General features: G+C 42.8%; 1 protein-coding gene across 4 annotated transcripts; it reads right to left on the reverse strand.

Moving 5' to 3' along the window:
- Nucleotides 1-1105: 1105 nt before the first annotated feature.
- Nucleotides 1106-11233, reverse strand: LOC125519388 (putative acyl-activating enzyme 19). Of its 4 annotated transcripts, none has more exons than XM_048684213.1 (18): nucleotides 11214-11233; nucleotides 9481-9586; nucleotides 9161-9382; nucleotides 8764-8957; nucleotides 7950-8150; nucleotides 6409-7128; nucleotides 5517-6241; nucleotides 5239-5314; nucleotides 5072-5158; nucleotides 4599-4642; nucleotides 4225-4333; nucleotides 4078-4137; nucleotides 3808-3892; nucleotides 3092-3156; nucleotides 2665-2724; nucleotides 2415-2459; nucleotides 2007-2110; nucleotides 1106-1929 (listed from the first exon to the last, which is right to left on the reverse strand). In XM_048684213.1, the coding sequence occupies exons 3-18, from the start codon at nucleotides 9213-9215 to the stop codon at nucleotides 1704-1706; spliced, it is 2856 nt and encodes a 951-aa protein (XP_048540170.1). In that variant the 5' UTR covers nucleotides 9216-9382; nucleotides 9481-9586; nucleotides 11214-11233; the 3' UTR covers nucleotides 1106-1703. The 4 variants fall into 4 exon arrangements, with proteins under 4 accessions (XP_048540170.1, XP_048540171.1, XP_048540168.1 ...); XM_048684214.1 differs by lacking the exon at nucleotides 11214-11233 and adding an exon at nucleotides 9690-9718; XM_048684211.1 differs by lacking the exon at nucleotides 11214-11233 and adding an exon at nucleotides 9690-9978 and having other exon boundaries at nucleotides 9161-9586.
- Between the last annotated feature and the right edge of the window lie 5644 nt (nucleotides 11234-16877).

Consider the following 16877-nt stretch of genomic DNA (forward strand, 5'->3'; position numbering starts at 1 on the left):
TCCAAACATCTTCATATTCATGGGTCGTGATAGCAGGGTGCAACCTATGTGGGTTGTCCCTAGCATGCTCTCGTTCTGTCGGTGATGGTGACGAGCTTTATGCATGGCTAGCTGCTGAGTCTTATTTGGAGCATGTTCTTCTCTAAAGATTTCTAAGAATCTCTAATTTTGCCTGCTGTCAATAAATGAAATCGTAACTTCGGCTCAATCGTAACTACAAACTATATTTTGGTTTGTGTGTAATTATAGGCTAATCTATGTTTCTCTGTAACTACAAACTGAACCACGAAAGGTTCACATAAGCTCGTAACTAATTACTATTATTTTGTTAGTTAGCAACATTTGGAAGTTGGATAGGAGGAATGCATGAGATTGATTCACCCCAGGCCTGCACCTATGGAGGCATTTCCATAGCAAGTGTGTCTTTTTTTGTCTTTCATATACAATGGTACCGTTTATTGTTCATTTGTTTTCATTCTACTGAATGGAATATATTTCTCTTAACAATTGCATTTCACACATTACTTACATGTGGTAGTCTCCTGAACACATACTAGTGGCTTATAAATCTCTATCGGATAAGGTTTCGCAATGGCCGGTTCAATCCAGATTGCATTTCACACATTACTTACATGCTGCAGAGGCCTCGTGAAGACTAGTGGCTTATACATGTCCACTGGATTAGGTCTCGCAAAAGCCGGTCCAATCCAGATTTAGGAGGTATCAGAAATAAAATTGCATTTCACAAATTACTACATGTTCATAGTCTCCTGAACACTGATGGCTTGCAGCTGAGAACAGCTTTAGCATCGTCGTGCTTAAGAGTCGATATCAGCACAGTGAAAAATACTCTGGGATCAACATCAGCACACAAATTTGAACAGGCTGTCAGCTGCTGGATGGGCTCCAACCCAAGGACAGCGTCGTTAAGATGTTCATGGAAGTGGGCAACAGATGGGAGATGCATCCCTATCACCGCTCATGGTAGAGTCGATGGCGTACTGCCTCTCCAAAACATTGTGTGTCCTTGGTGCAAGACTATGCCGTCAATCATGTGTTCTTCCACAAATTCATAACTTCGAAATGCTGGAACAATTCAACGGTATATAAGAACATTCGAACGAGGAACTTGGAACCAGCTGTATGTTGTTGATCACTGATCAGGAGTGGTTTTGGTACATTACATATATTTCTACACTGCCTTGAAACATCAGCGTATGTACAAATTCAAAATGTTGCTCTCGACCAACAATTCTGATTCTAACTAAAAACCTAAAATTCTGTTGCATAAAAAGAGACCTATCAGTATGCTAACCAAGCTTGAAGGTGTATTTTTCGCAGCGAAGGAGCGAGGGCTGTTTATAGCTCTGCTTCCACTTTTGAACCCAGTACACTCGGTTTGCAGTAAGGTTGTAATGTGCTTGTGATACTGAATATCAAGCACTTAACCAAAGATTTACAGCGTGGAAATCCAACCTTTGAAACCCAAGCACCGGTATCTTCTGCATTTCTTCTCTGTAGATTGTTCAAAACATCAAGCTGCTCGGGACATCACCAATAATTCTTCTATTGGCCACTAAGCAAAACAGTTTGACTGGATGTGTCTAATATCTAAGTACTGTGCATCTCTTGCTGCTGAACCACCGCAGGATGAAGATACGATGCTGAGCAGCTTGGTGTAGCAAGGGAAACTAGATTACGTGTTATTCACTAAAGTTAAATGGATTAGTGATTGAGAGACAATGTAGCCGATCATCTCTGCATCCAACAAAGATGCGCCCACCCACCATCAAGGGTGACGAGAAGATGTCCCCAGGAAGATCCATGGCTGCAAACTCTTGCACAGAGTAACCATCTTTCTCTTGCTCAGCATCAGCTCTAATACCAAGGACGCGGACCTTCCCAGAACTTGTGCAGATACAAGCAAATCTGCATAAAGGACAGCTATAACATTTTCTTGACACCTAGTATTTGCTATAAGACTTTGCTATCTATATGTCGAGTACCTCTCTGATGCTCCAGATGGCGTTGATGATAACACTTCATCAACAAAAGCAGATGCAGTAATTGGATCGCCGGCGTCATATGACCAAAGAAGATCACCAGATGTCTGTGGTGTAATCATTAATGTTTAAGTACTAAATGTGAAGATAAGCCAGATCTCCTAGTAAACCAATAATGCAATAAATAAAGTTCAATTGTTTAACACAAAAAGAACTTGAAAATTACCCGCAGCTGCTAAATTGACATCAGAAAATAAGTAAACACAACCGTGGGAGAGATTCTATGATCATCAACTGTATTTCAAGAAATGAAGTGTAAAAAATACAGCATGCTACTCTCTCACTAATGCCCGTAGAAAAGATTGCGTTGTCTCAAAAGAGACATTTGGAAGTTCAGTCAGTAAGACTTACAATATCAAAAGAGTATAAACTTCCATCACGGGAAGGTATCAGGACCTGCCATTGACATGTATGCAAAAGTTTGGTTCAGTTTACTTCAAATTGGGACCACATAAAGTTGTCAACTGTTGTTGAGCTCAAGCAATTAGCTCGTGAGGAAATAACCTTTTTCAGAATTCTCAAAGTTAAATAATATACTGTGGAATAATATGAACATAAAACTACATAAGACAAACGAGACTTTGATAAACAAAGACCATACCTGAGAAGGAAGGGCAGATGACACACATGCACCAGCAAAAATAGGACCACCAACAGTTGCCTGGGTTTTAAAGAAATTTGTTATGGCTCTGCAATAAAACATTAAATAATACTAACAAAATTGACAGTATGTAATAATACTAAATAACAAAAAATAAAATCAAATAAAATATTGATACGACAAGACTTAAAAACAAGGGCGTCTAAAACATAAATTGGCATCCACAAACTACAATTGTTCTCTGAGTATTCCGCTCAATGTTAGTTAGTTCTGTAGGCTGGATAGTTAGCTTTAGTCTAGCAGATGTCTGGTGTGTCTACCAGACAACTCTAAAAGAATAACTATTCCTTTGTATATCATTCTGTTGCAGAACTGTAACTTTGCAACAATAGCTTCACAAACACAACAGGGAGAAGAGCTATTCCACCTTCCAGACAACAGTGCCATTTGAGTTCAATGCGATCACCAGACCGTTCACCAAGCAACAAACAACTACAAAATGAAAGTTAATAATCAGTATAAATTGGCATCCTTAAGTGAAAAATACTGAATGTACATAGCAAATTCCCAGTACATTCCTTATCAAACCCACACATTGGCTGAGGTCCATACACATGTTATGTTTAATTGATTTTTATAATATTAAACTTGGCACCTTAAAGCATATGCCACATAGCTAGCCAAAACTATGCTCGAGACATGCACGGTTGCACAATTTTCTTGGGGCCTCCCCATCAGTTTCACGTTTAAAATAAATGGTTTTGGCTGATGCTCAGATGCTGCCGTGCCAGGGAGGAACTTACGGGGTTCAAATTTTACAAGGAAACTTGAAAATCTTGGATGAAAAAAAGTGCATCGCTAAAAAAATTCAACATTTGGGAAATACATATGAAAAAGTAGGCACAAAAATTTCAACATTTCTGAAATACATATGAAAAAGTAGGCATTAACTAAATGGTGAAAAGGTGATTTTTCAAAAATTAAATCTGGATGTGGACCAACTCCTAAAATCGACTGGCTCTTGCTACCTTTAACGTTGCATCCTCCTAACTCTTTTTGTGTCAAGGAAATTTAATCATAAAACATACATGGACATATTGCAAGACATCTGTGCTCATGCCCCATTGCTAGCTTAAGAATTACCATTTCCACTTTGATGATCGATGGCAAGAGAACTGAAAATTGCTGCCCCGGCTTCATATTGCCAAACTATTCTGAATGATGGAACCTGCTACCACCAAAAGAAACCAGTCAAGACTCTAGATATTCAGTCATTGCTAATTATTTTACTTTCTATTACCAGCTTTGCTGCACACAATTCCCATGGAAACAATACACAGAACGATAAAAAGAAAAGAAAAACATGCACATTTTCTCCTTTAAAGTTATCACGGGGAATATATCGCAAGTCACCTCAAGGGATATTGCAGTTACAAGGCCACTCGTACATGCAACATAGATCCTGTCATGTGCCTGCAAGAAGCAATCCAGATGACACAAGATCAATAGAGCCCTTGCACAGATTTAAGGCAGATGCATGCTGTGAATCAGTATAAATACCATGTCCACAGCAGGAGAACCATAGATGCTTCCACCACAAGATACTTTGTAAGCGCAGCAACGATCTTTGTAATTTAGTGCATATAAATGATGATCATAAGAGCCACACCTGACAACCATACACAGCATATATTTAACAAAAAAGGTTAACAGCAGTACAGTCATCTATTGTGCAAACTTGTGTCTCTGTATGATTGAAGAGTGAGTAGACAGATCATTGGTTCACTCATTCTAGTTGCAAACACGACATTTTATTATCGTAATAACAAATGTGCTTTCATCTAAATGGAGAGAAAAGATATATACAGAGAGAGCTGTAACAAGTGGTAGTAGTGTTATGATGAAGAAACACAAGAAAGATTATGGAATGGTACCATATTAAATTCCTTGTCCTGTCAACAACTGGTTGCATTTTTACCTGAAAGAAGCTTCTTAATTTGGGATATGAAATATCGAAAACATTACATGCTTAATATGTTCCATCATGTACGCTGTAACAAAATAATCATGGTGTAACTTAGTAACTGCATTATCAACTTCCATATGCTAGAAATGCTATCATCATGGGTGTTTGCATAACTTAAGCGTGCCATTTGGCCCCTTTACAATTTCACTTGCAGCAGTTAAAGAACTATAGCCTACTCAACATGAACATACAGTCAGGAAGATTTTCTGAAAATCAAACATCCCAAAGCTGACATCTATCATAGTTTTATTTACGTCGAGCACACGAAATAATCAGTCCCTTGTCATTCTTAGTGTTCCTCAGAGATGGGATGAAAATACAGCTGCCATATTTCAAAGTGAGGTTTAAAAGATATTTCAAATAAAAATGCAGCAATTGTACCTCTCCATCTGTTTGAACTGTCCAAGATAGTTTACCAGTCAACATATCATGAAAGTAAATTTTCCCTTTATAACATCCGACCACAACCTGTCCAGCAGATTAATGATGAGCTAGATCGCAAAATGATTGGCAAGCTGCTATGTCAACTAGTTCAAGAGTCAGGTCACCTCTGAAAAGTCACCAGTAATAGTAGCAGAACACTCCACACGTCCTTCCAATTTGACAATCCACCTCACTGAACCACTGCATAATAAATTGGAAGTAAATTGTAAAAATATTCAGTATGCATATGTCAGATCGGAACTGCTATCTCATTGAATCAAATTCAAATTAACCGAATCAATAAGAACAGCATGAGAGCATACGTGGTGCACCAGACCGAGGATTTAGCATTCAAAGTAATAAGAAAAAGAACAATGACTAAGAAATAGCAAGCAAAACTCACTTGGAACCATCAATGCAGAGAAATAAATGTGAATGCGACCCAATAAATATGTTTATCATCCCATTGTTCAGGACAAGCAAAGGTGAGGCATCAACACATGAACCCAAAGGAATGTTCCAAAGTTCCTGAAGATAACCTCTTTTGTTGAATGAAACATATGAGCAAACATCTTCAAGTTGCAGCTTCCCTTCATCGTCATGCATAAATCTGTTGCAACGCCCAATAGACCACTTCTTGTGTAAACAGAAGTTCAGGATCCACTGACTCCCTATGACACTGTTTCTGTCCTTCAAGCATGTATCCAAGTAGAGGCCGTTTACCTGGTATCTATCATCAGGAGAGAATGGATATTTGTTAAGCTGGCCATCTGTTTCATCTCCATAACTCTCTGCAATTTGATAATGTGCGCGCTTTCCATTTATCCGTGCCTTGCCTCCATGATAACTATCATCCGCATTTGCAGCAATCGGGTCAAATAGTCCATGTATGCTTGTAGATACGTTCAGGCCCTTCTTAGGCTGAGGCTCATCAGTAGGAGAAACCAAATTACTATGCTCCACAACTAAAGCGTGCAAAAGCTTAGAAGGGGTTGGATAGATATAAAGCAGTCTCATGTCAATCTCCAACTTGTGGGCTGCATGGGCTGCAGAAATTGAGTTACCACCCAAGGTGAAAAAATCATCAAACTCGGAAACTTCATCAACAAGCAGGGCGTCACAAAATGCCTATTGTAGATAGAGACGGCGTCAGTACAACATGAACATGAATGGACACTATCCAAAAATAAATAAAAACTGAAAGAAGGAAAAAACATAAATGCCAGATTAAAAGGAAACAAGTTTTCAGGCAAAAAACCAAAAACAAGGGACAACACTTAGAATTAAGAACAAACCTTTTTAATAACTTGTAAATATGGATTAATTGGACCACTTCCAGACTTAATTTGCTCAATTCCACATGGTTCCAATGCACACTCCAAACTTGATAACTTGACATAGTCAACCTTTCCTGAAGAAGTCAAAGGTAAGGACTTCACGTGGAGAAAGAAGCTTGGAATCATAGCTGGTGGAACCTTCTTGATGAGCCAACTTCGAATTGATGCCATGATATCTTGAGAAGAATTTACTTCTCTATACTGCAGGCTGTCTTTCACAATTTCATCCTTATTCTTAAACACCAGGTATGCATTATAATCTGGAGACCCTTTACTTTGGAAAGTAACTGCAGCATCACTGACAGCAGGATGTTCCTTTAAGATGGATTCTACCTCTTCTAGTGAATAACGCTGCCCATAATTTTTTACTGTACGGTCCTTTCTCCCAAGGAAAACAAGTTCACCAGCCTTCAGCCGTCGAGCATAATCACCTGTTTTGTAGTATGTTGAACTTTCACTGCCTTCAGTGTGATTACTCCTCAGAAAGTCAGCTAAATAACCATTGAATAAACATGCTCCACTGACACAAATTTCACCTTCATCTGCCATCCCAGCATGCGTCACAAGAAAAACTTCACAATTTGCAATAGGAAATCCAATCGGTACACTGGTTATTTCTTCACACTCTAAAATTGCAGGGAGATCTTTGCAATCAAAGAATGTACAATCACCAGAAACCTGAAACACAAGTACAAATTTTGAATAAAGATACATAATAAACACCAACACTTTAATTTCAACCAGTCCCTGTGTGGAGTAAACTGAACAAAAGATAGCACAAAAGAAACAACAGTAATTTCAAGCTCCCAGTGAGATGAAACAATGATGCAACTGAGCTCATAGATTGATGGATATTAGGGACAGAAGTCTGCCATTTCTGTTCTTCTATTTAACATGTTGCTCAGATTGCAACACTCTATGTATCTCTTCTGTGTCGTAATTCCAGACCAATTTAACATCTCAGGATGAAAAAGGGACAGAGATTCAGTTTTAAAGTTCATCTCCGGGCGTAAGAGGTAGTAGGGAACTCGAGCACTTAGTCCTTATTATGGCATACCAACTCATTACAATGATTCCCCTAAATTTACATTTAATAGATAGCAGTAAAACTGTGGTTAGTAAATGATGTACCAATGGCAGGAGCAAAGCACTCCCTGTCACGAGCCTAATTCTTGGGGAGGAAATGTACATCCATAGCAGGAGCAAAGAACTCCCTGTCTCAAGCCTAATTCTGTATGACATTTTTAGAAGGTTTTAAACTTATCTGCATAAAGATGGCACCGATAACTCAATTATGTGAATGCAATGAAAATATTTAAACATCCTTTTTATTAATAGCCAAGTTGGGAAAATTCAGCCGGCTGGCCAAAGTAGTGTTGATTAGCACTGGCATTGTCTAGTGAAAGCAATAGGTAAGAGTAAGAATGTATCAGAGAGAGAAAATAGACTTGATCTCCTCTGAAAAAAAAAAGAAAATATTTGGTGGGTAACTTTCTCACCTCTGTTGTTCCATACAAATTTATGATAGTAGTCTCTGGCAGAATTTCACGAACTCTCTTCCAAAGCACTAATGACAGAATCTCCCCACTAAATACCAAGATCTTAAGAGAGTTATATCCACATGAAATATTTTTCTCCAGGGTGGGTAGTATTATCTCCATCAGCGACGGAACTATAGTCATCCTTGATATACGATATGCCTGCGGCAACATGAGCCAAATGCAAGCGCAATGTATGTCATACCAAAAAGAACAAGGGAGTAAGGTAACGATGAACCAAGAAAATCAGGAATAGCATTCTAGGAGTAGGAGCTATTGTTTTGTCAAGCATCTATTCAAGTTGAACAGGAAACAGCGTCAGACTATCCCTTGATCACAACGGCAGCAAACAATAAATACTGTTTGCTACCATAATATCTCTGCCAATGATAGTGAGAAACGAAATCTTATGCTAACATACATTAGAAGCTACCCACATTTGGGCATACATGAACATATGACTTGAGTTGGGAAGTCAGAAACCCTGACTGTCTAAATTATGCAAGTTGAATGGAAGCAAGCATGCCAACAAAACAGCATCCTCACTTTTATCCTATTTTCTCAGTGTTAAATGATAATTCCACAACATGAAACCGAATACTCGAAATGCAGTTTTATTTCTCAGATTCCTAAGCAATATTATTCAAGTAATAAGCTTTGGAGATTTTGACAAGATACCTTTTGCAAAGAAAAAAACTAACTGGATAAGGAAACCAAACACATGGAAGTATTTTCACTAGAACAATGACAAACACACGTGTGAAAGCCAAGAAACCTTAATCAAGTTGGCCAACGATGTTGGATTAGCTCTCCAATCAATGGGGGGAATGACCAGTGTTGTGCTAGTCAACACAGCAGAAAGAAACTCCTGAAGATGGTCGACAAAGCTGACAGATGTCTTAAACAACAACACATCATCCAAACACAAAGGATTCCTTCTTTGCATCCACAAAAAGCGATTCAGAAGACCTAGCCCATGATAGTAAAAGAAGCATTTCTCAGTAACTTGGTTTCTCAACCAAACCTAAAATTCAATCGGAACCGCCTAGTATAGTAACCTAGAAGTCTACCAAGAGGCTAGCATCTAGAAACATGCCAATCAATTCCGTTGTCATTCAGAAGCAGAGCAACGCTGATGACATAAGTAATTTCACAACAGTATGAATGTTTACCTTTCTCTGTTCCACAAACACCTTTGGGTCTTCCAGTAGAACCGGACGTGAACATCACATAGCAGAACCCCCGCGGCCTCTTGCGCTCGCAAGGCCAAACAAGTTCATCTCCACCTACCCCAGCCTCTACATCATCGGACCCTTGCCGACATCGGATGTCACCATTGAATCGCAGAACAGGGCAAGAGCTGCCCTTAAGAACATCGTCTTCATGCGAAACCCCTGCCGATACGACTAGCACCGCATTAGAAGCAGAGACAGCTGACCGGACCCTATCCTCGGGCCAGGATGGGTCCAGCGGCAGGAACGCCTCCCCGCACCTAAGCACGGCGAGGACGGCCGCGACGTACTCCACAGACGGCCAGGCGTACACCCCAACGACCCTAGGCGTCGCGCCCGCGCCTCCCCTCTGTCGATCCGAGCAGCCTAGGGTTCCAAATTCAGGGTCAGATAGGCGGGGGGAGGGGGTTGGGGGCGAAATTACAGCAGACAACAAATCAGCCGAGTGCATCGCAGCTCACACACGCACCTGGGGACTCGTCGTCGCCGGGATGGTCGGTGGAAGGGCGAGGAAGCGCGGCGGCGATGCGGCGGGAGAGCGAGGAGACGGCGAATAGGAGGTCGCCGCAGGCGAAGCGGCGCCCGCCGTCGCCCGAGTGGACGACAGCGAGTCGGGCTGGGTCCCCGCGCGCGGCGCGGTCGAAGGCGTGGGAGATGCAGCACGGCTCCTCCTCCGCCGCCGCCGCCGCCATTCCGCCGCCGAGCTCGGCGCGCGCCAGCGGAGAAGGAAATTAAACCGACACCCTAGCGGAAGCGGATAGTGCAAAATCCGCCTTCGAGCTCAGTTTGTGTACTGTGCGGAGCCGTTTCCCCAACGCTGAGAAGCGCAAATCTTCAATTTTGTTTTTCTTGAACCGGCAAATCTTCAGTTTGTTACATGGTTCGAGTCGAAAATACATTTACACTTTGTATACTCCTATAGGCGAAGGGCATTTACACATGGTTCGAGTCGAAAATTCAACACAGCAGAAAGAAATTCCTGAAGATGGTCAACAAAGCTGACAGATGTCTTAAACAACAACACATCGTCCGAACACAAAGGATTCCTTCTTTGCATCCACAAAAAGCGATTCAGAAGACCTAGCACACGATAGTAAAAGAAGCATTTCTCTGTAAATTGGTTTCCAAACCAAACCTAAATTCAATGCCTATACCTTTTATGTTCCAAATTAAGATTTATACCAAGTCTAAATGGACGGATAAAAGATGCTAAACCTAAGTCCGGTGCCAACTATATTGATGGTGATTTGACCAACAAACTGATGACATCTTGTTCCATCTAAAATAGACCTTCAGCAGTTCATGTTGGTGATCTTATCTACAGGCTTGTGAACATTATATACTTCGCCGATCAGTTGCATATCAACGCAGTCGATTTTGTTGTAAACCATCTTGGACCGGCTGTAGAACTTGCACTTGTAGAACCTCTGGCACTCACACCTCTAGAATCAACTTGGTGCATGATACATACATAAATGCCCCTCCTTTTCCTGGTGTCTCTTATTCCCTGATAGAACTTTTATATTATATTTATGTTCATCTACCATCTCTCAAAGACTAGCTCCTCTTTCATCTTCACCTTTCACAAATCCGAATGTGATGGAAGAGTGTTCCAACTAGTAGAACTAGATGTCACTGCTTGAGTCGCGACGGGGCGGTATATATGCGCACGCACACGTGCCCCCGCGCGCGCACACACACACACACCAAACGTCATGATGTTCACCGTTGGAAGTTGTTGGCTCGGTACAATTGTGTCTTTATATTATGTAAAGGTCTAAATGATATGTTTTGTCATCGTCCTTATTTTTTCAAGTTAGACATGATATTTTTCAGCAACCATGGAGTAAAGCCCAAATAAATGGTATAGGCATTGTCTATCCAAGCAGCCTAGGGTTCCAAATTCAGAGTCAGATAGGCGGGGGGAGGGGGTTGGGGGCGAAATTACAGCAGACAACAAATCAGCCGAGTGCATCGCAGCTCACACACGCACCTGGGGACTCGTCGTCGCCGGGATGGTCGGTGGAAGGGCGAGGAAACGCGGCGGCGGTGCGGTTGGAGAGCGGGGAGATGGCGGATAGGAAGTCGCCGCAGGTGAAGCGGTGCTCGCCGTCGCTCGCGTAGACAACGAGTAGGGTAGGGTCTCGGCGCGCGGCGCGGTCGAAGGCGTGCGAGATCCTGCACGGCTCCTCCTCATCCTCCATCACCGCCATCGCCATTCCACTGTCGAGCTGACGCGCGCCAGCGGAGAAGGAAATTAAACCGACACCCAAGCGGAAGCGGATCATGCAAAATCAGCCTTCGAGCTCAGTTTCCGTACTCTGCGGAGCGGTTCCCTGGCAGTTCTTCGGGTTTTTTTTGGAACTGGCAAATCTTCAGGGTTTTTTTACAACAGTTCGAGTTGAAAATACATTTGCACTTCATATATAGGCTAAGGGAATATCTAGATACTTTCTCTGTTCCAAATTAATTGATTTGTAGCAAGTCAAATTGACAGATAAAAGATGTTACATCTACGACTTATGCCAGCTATATCAATGGTGATCTCGACCAACAAACTCAGGACGTCACCATTGTTCCACCCAACGTAGACTTTCAGCATCATCAAGTTGGTGAGCTTACCAACAGACTTGAGAATATTATATACCTCGCTGATCAGTTGTATGTCACCATAATCGATTTTGTTGTAAACTAAGGCCCCGTTCTAAAGCTCTCCAGGTTCAGGAAATCCTTCCAGCTTCGTGCGCCAGCTTCCAGCTTCCGCGAGGAGCTACGTGCGTTCGGGAGGCTCTAGCCAGCTTCTCATGCGCTGGCGCTGGGCTACAGGGTTGTTTAGAATGAAAGGGTGTGGACATGGGCTATTAGGGAGTACATATGGTGACATGGGCTGCAGGCCCAATTCGGAGTGAAGGATGTGGATGACCCTGCTGCGCCCACGTCTACTTGCTGGTTCCCACAGGCCACAGGGCTCGGGAGAAAAGAAATCGGGAGGTGCAACGAACCGGTATGCAACTTAGCGGTGGCATTCCCTTGTAATTACATCGAACTCCCGCTTCTCGTTTTAGCGAAGCTGGCCAACCGCCGCTTCTCGTCTCCGCAAAAATTGCATGGGTCGGATCCTCGTCTCCGCGAAGCTGGACCCTCGAAGCTGGAGCGTTCAGGATCGATTCACATAGGTATTCTGGGAAGCTGGCTTGTGGAGAGGATACGAACGGGCCCTAAGTTGTATGACTCACACTTCTAGAACCAACTCGATGAATGGTCCCTATAGCAATGGCCCTTCTTTTTCTGGTGTCTCTTATTCCCTAACATAGCTTTTACATTATATGTATTATGTTCATCTACCATCTCTCAAAGACTAGATCATGTTTCATCTTCACATTTCGTAAATCCGAATGTGATGGAAGAGTGTTCCAACTACTATAACTAGGTGCGACTGCTTGAGTCACGATGGTGGCGGTATATATGCACACATACACACACCAAACGTCATGATGTGCATGGTTGAAAGTTGTTGGTTCGATACAATTGTGTATTTATATTATGTAAAGATCTAAATGATATGATTCGTCGTAGTCCTTATTTTTTTCAAGTTAGGTATGATATTTTTCAGCAACCATGAAGTAAAGCCCAAGTAAATGTAGTAGTGTAGGCATCGCGGTTGCTATGCAACATTTTCAGGATGATTGACTAAACAAGTTTTGACTGATATTTTTCTTTTGAGAGCTCATGTACGGAGTTTGGCATTGTGTTGCCCGTACAAGTTGCCATTAATGTTTGGAGATCATCTCTTCTCTCTTATATATAAGACAATGCATTTACACAATATTATTGAGTATTAATTGCATAATTTGGTGAAATTGTGATGCATAATTCTTTGTAATTTACATATATAAACTGAAATATCAAGAAAACAATGACTATCAGGCATTGGGTTTGAAACACACTTTAAGAATAACTAGTAAGTACGTAAGTGCAATGCTCATTGGTATTTGGTGGAATATTAATTGCATACTCACCCCTATGAACACACGCACACGCACCCTACTCCTATGAGCACCTTCGAACTTGTACTTTATTTCTTTCATTCATTTTCTCCTCATTCTGTATAAGCACCCGATCCACTCACTGACACGTAGTTTTGTTGTACGTATTTTCTCACCCTACCCCGGAAGCACGATGGCGACCCCGCACACGAATGAGGAGAGGGTGCAGAGGAAGTGGCCACAAGCGATTCGAAAGCACGGGCAAAGTAGCAAACCCGCCTCCGCAGCTTCTCCAGCATGAAAAATATGAGCACGGTATGCGCACTGCGCAAAACTGCCTTTGCATGACCTGCACCACGCAGGAGATGCACACTTTGACACTTGACATAATCGGACTGAGTTCTCATCGGAACCCTAGCCCGGGACACTGCGTCACCCCCAACTCGGCCTTAGATTTTTTTTCGAAAAAGGGGCTCCCCGGCCTCTGCATCAGAAAGATACATACGGCCATCTTATTCTCCAGCTAAAGAAAAAGAAAAATATAAATGCAGCTCACACAGAGCGACAAACGGCTAGATACAAACTAGCCAAGAAAAAGGTGCCACAACCGGCCGGCTAAAAATAGATAGGGAAACTAATTGCCTATCCTATTACATGACCGCCATCCAAACCGGTTAAAGATATCCCGAGCTACCATCTCCCAACGGATAGATCCAGTAATCAAATGCCATATGCTTAAGACATAGGCTCTACAGTATGCTATGCTGTGTACCGCACCTGAAGTATGCCTTGCCATGAGTCAGTCAAGGGGTACAAGAGTGATCCATGAATGGATCACAAGACAGCGGTCATAGTTATCCTTAGTAACTAGTGGACTAAGGAATTTTCTCGATTATGGAGGTGATAAAAGAGTTCGTCGTAAAGGGTTACGTCGATGCAAGCTTAACACCTATCCGGATAGCTCTGAGTAGAGATACCGGATACGTATAATAGAGCAACAATTTAGAATAGCTCCAAGTAGAACAGTTATTTGAAATAGCTCCAAATAGAACGTGGCAGCTACATCTAGGAGATGACATATAGATTTGTAAAGCACACATGGATCTGAAAGGTTCAGACCCGTTGACTAAAACCTCTCTCACAAGCAACATGATCAAACCTAGAACTCATTGAGTGTTAATCACATAGTGATGTGAACTAGACTACTGACTCTAGTAAACTCTTGGGTGTTAGTCACATGGCGATGTGACCTGTGAGTGTTAATTACAGGCGATGTGAACTAGATTATTGACTCTAGTGCAAGTGGGAGACTGTTGGAAATATGCCCTAGAGGCAATGATAAATTGGTTATTATTATATTTCCTTGTTCATGGTAATCGTTTATTATCCATGCTATAATTGTATTGATAGGAAACTCAGATACATGTGTGGATACATAGACAACACCATGTCCCTAGTAAGCCTCTAGTTGACTAGCTCATTGATCAATAGATGGTTACGGTTTCCTAACCATGGACATTGGATGTCGTTGATAACGGGATCACATCATTAGGAGAATGATGTGATGGACAAGACCCAATCCTAAGCATAGCACATAGATCGTGTAGTTCGTATGCTAAAGCTTTTCTAATGTCAAGTATCATTTCCTTAGACCATGAGATTGTGCAACTCCCGGATACTGTAGGAGTGCTTTGGGTGTATCAAACGTCACAACGTAACTGGGTGACTATAAAGGTGCATTACAGGTATCTCCGAAAGTGTCTGTTGGGTTGGCACGAATCGAGACTGGGATTTGTCACTCCGTGTAAGCGGAGAGGTATCTCTGGGCCCACTCGGTAGGACATCATCATATGCGCAATGTGACCAAAGAGTTGATCACGGGATGATGTGTTACGGAACGAGTAAAGAGACTTGCCGGTAACGAGATTGAACTAGGTATTGGATTCCGACGATCGAATCTCGGGCAAGTAACATACCGATAGACAAAGGGAATTGTATACGGGATTGATTAAGTCCTTGACATCGTGGTTCATCCGATGAGATCATCGTGGAACATGTGGGAGCCATCATGGGTATCCAGATCCCGCTGTTGGTTATTGACCGGAGAACGTCTCGGTCATGTCTGCATGTCTCCCGAACCCGTAGGGTCTACACACTTAAGGTTCGGTGACGCTAGGGTTGTAGAGATATTAGTATGCGGTAACCCGAATGTTGTTCGGAGTCCCGGATGAGATCCCGGACATCACGAGGAGTTCCGGAATGGTCCGGAGGTAAAGAATTATATATAGGAAGTGCTATTTCGGCCATCGGGACAAGTTTCGGGGTCACCGGTATTGTACCGGGACCACCGGAAGGGTCCCGGGGGGCCACATGGGCTGTAGGGGGTGTGCCTTGGCCTATATGGGCCAAGGGCACCAGCCCCGAGAGGCCCATGCGCCAAGAGAGAAAAAAAAGGGGAGAGTCCTAAAGGGGGAAGGCACCTCCGAGGTGCCTTGGGGAGGATGGACTCCTCCCCCCCTTGGCCGCACCCTTCCTTGGAGGAAGGGGCAAGGGCTGCGCCTCCCCCTCTCCCTTGGCCCTATATATAGTGGGGAAAAAGGAGGAGCAAACCAATCTAAGGCCTGGCGCCTCCTCTCCCTCCCGTGACACATCTTCTTCCTCCCGCAGCGCTTAGCGAAGCCCTGTTGGAATCCCGCTACTTCCACCATGCCGTCGTGCTGCTGGATCTCCATCAACCTCTCCCTCCTCCTTGCTGGATCAAGGCATGGGAGACGTCTCCGTTCCGTACGTGTGTTGAACGCGGAGGTGCTGTCCGTTCGGCACTAGGATCATCGGTGATTTGAATCACGACGAGTACGACTCCATCAACCCCGTTCTCTTGAACGCTTCCGCTTAGCGATCTACAAGGGTATGTAGATGCACTCTCCTTCCCCTCGTTGCTGGTTTCTCCATAGATAGATCTTGGTGATACGTAGGAAAATTTTGAATTTATGCTACGTTACCCAACATGACTTTCATTAGTCCTTTCCAGAAAGGCGAATCAGTCGGCCTGACTGCGACCTGGGACAATGTTTTAGTCTGGAGGTACTTATTGCGGAGGATCTGCGCCCACATGGCCTCAGTCCCGGAAGAAAGCTTCCACAACCACTTACTAAGAAGGCATCTGTTTTTAACTTCAAGATTTTCAATACCAAGGCCCCCTTGGTCTTTCGATCTACAGATGATGTCCCATTTAGCAAGCCGGTATTTTCTTTTAAGTTCATCACCCTGCCAAAAGAAACGCGATCGATAGAAGTCCAGTCGTTTCCTAACACCAACTGGGACCTCAAAGAACGATAAGAGAAACATAGGCTTACTCGTGAGCACCGAATTAATCAATATCAAACGGCCTCCGTATGACATGAGCTTACCCTTCCAACAGCTCAGGTTTTTTCTCAAATCGATCCTCGATGCACTTCCATTCTCTGTTTGTTAGCCTACGATGGTGAATCGGAATACCAAGGTAAGAGAAGGGTAAACTCCCCAACTCGCACCCAAACAATTGCCTATAAGAATCCTGGTCGTCTCTGGCTCTACCAAAGCAGAACAACTCGCTCTTATGAAAGTTAATCTTTAACCCGGTCAATTGTTCAAAAAGGCATAACACTAGCTTCATATTTTTCGTCTTGGCC

This window comes from Triticum urartu, chromosome 7 (assembly GCF_003073215.2).
Source record: "Triticum urartu cultivar G1812 chromosome 7, Tu2.1, whole genome shotgun sequence".
NCBI lineage: Eukaryota > Viridiplantae > Streptophyta > Magnoliopsida > Poales > Poaceae > Triticum > Triticum urartu.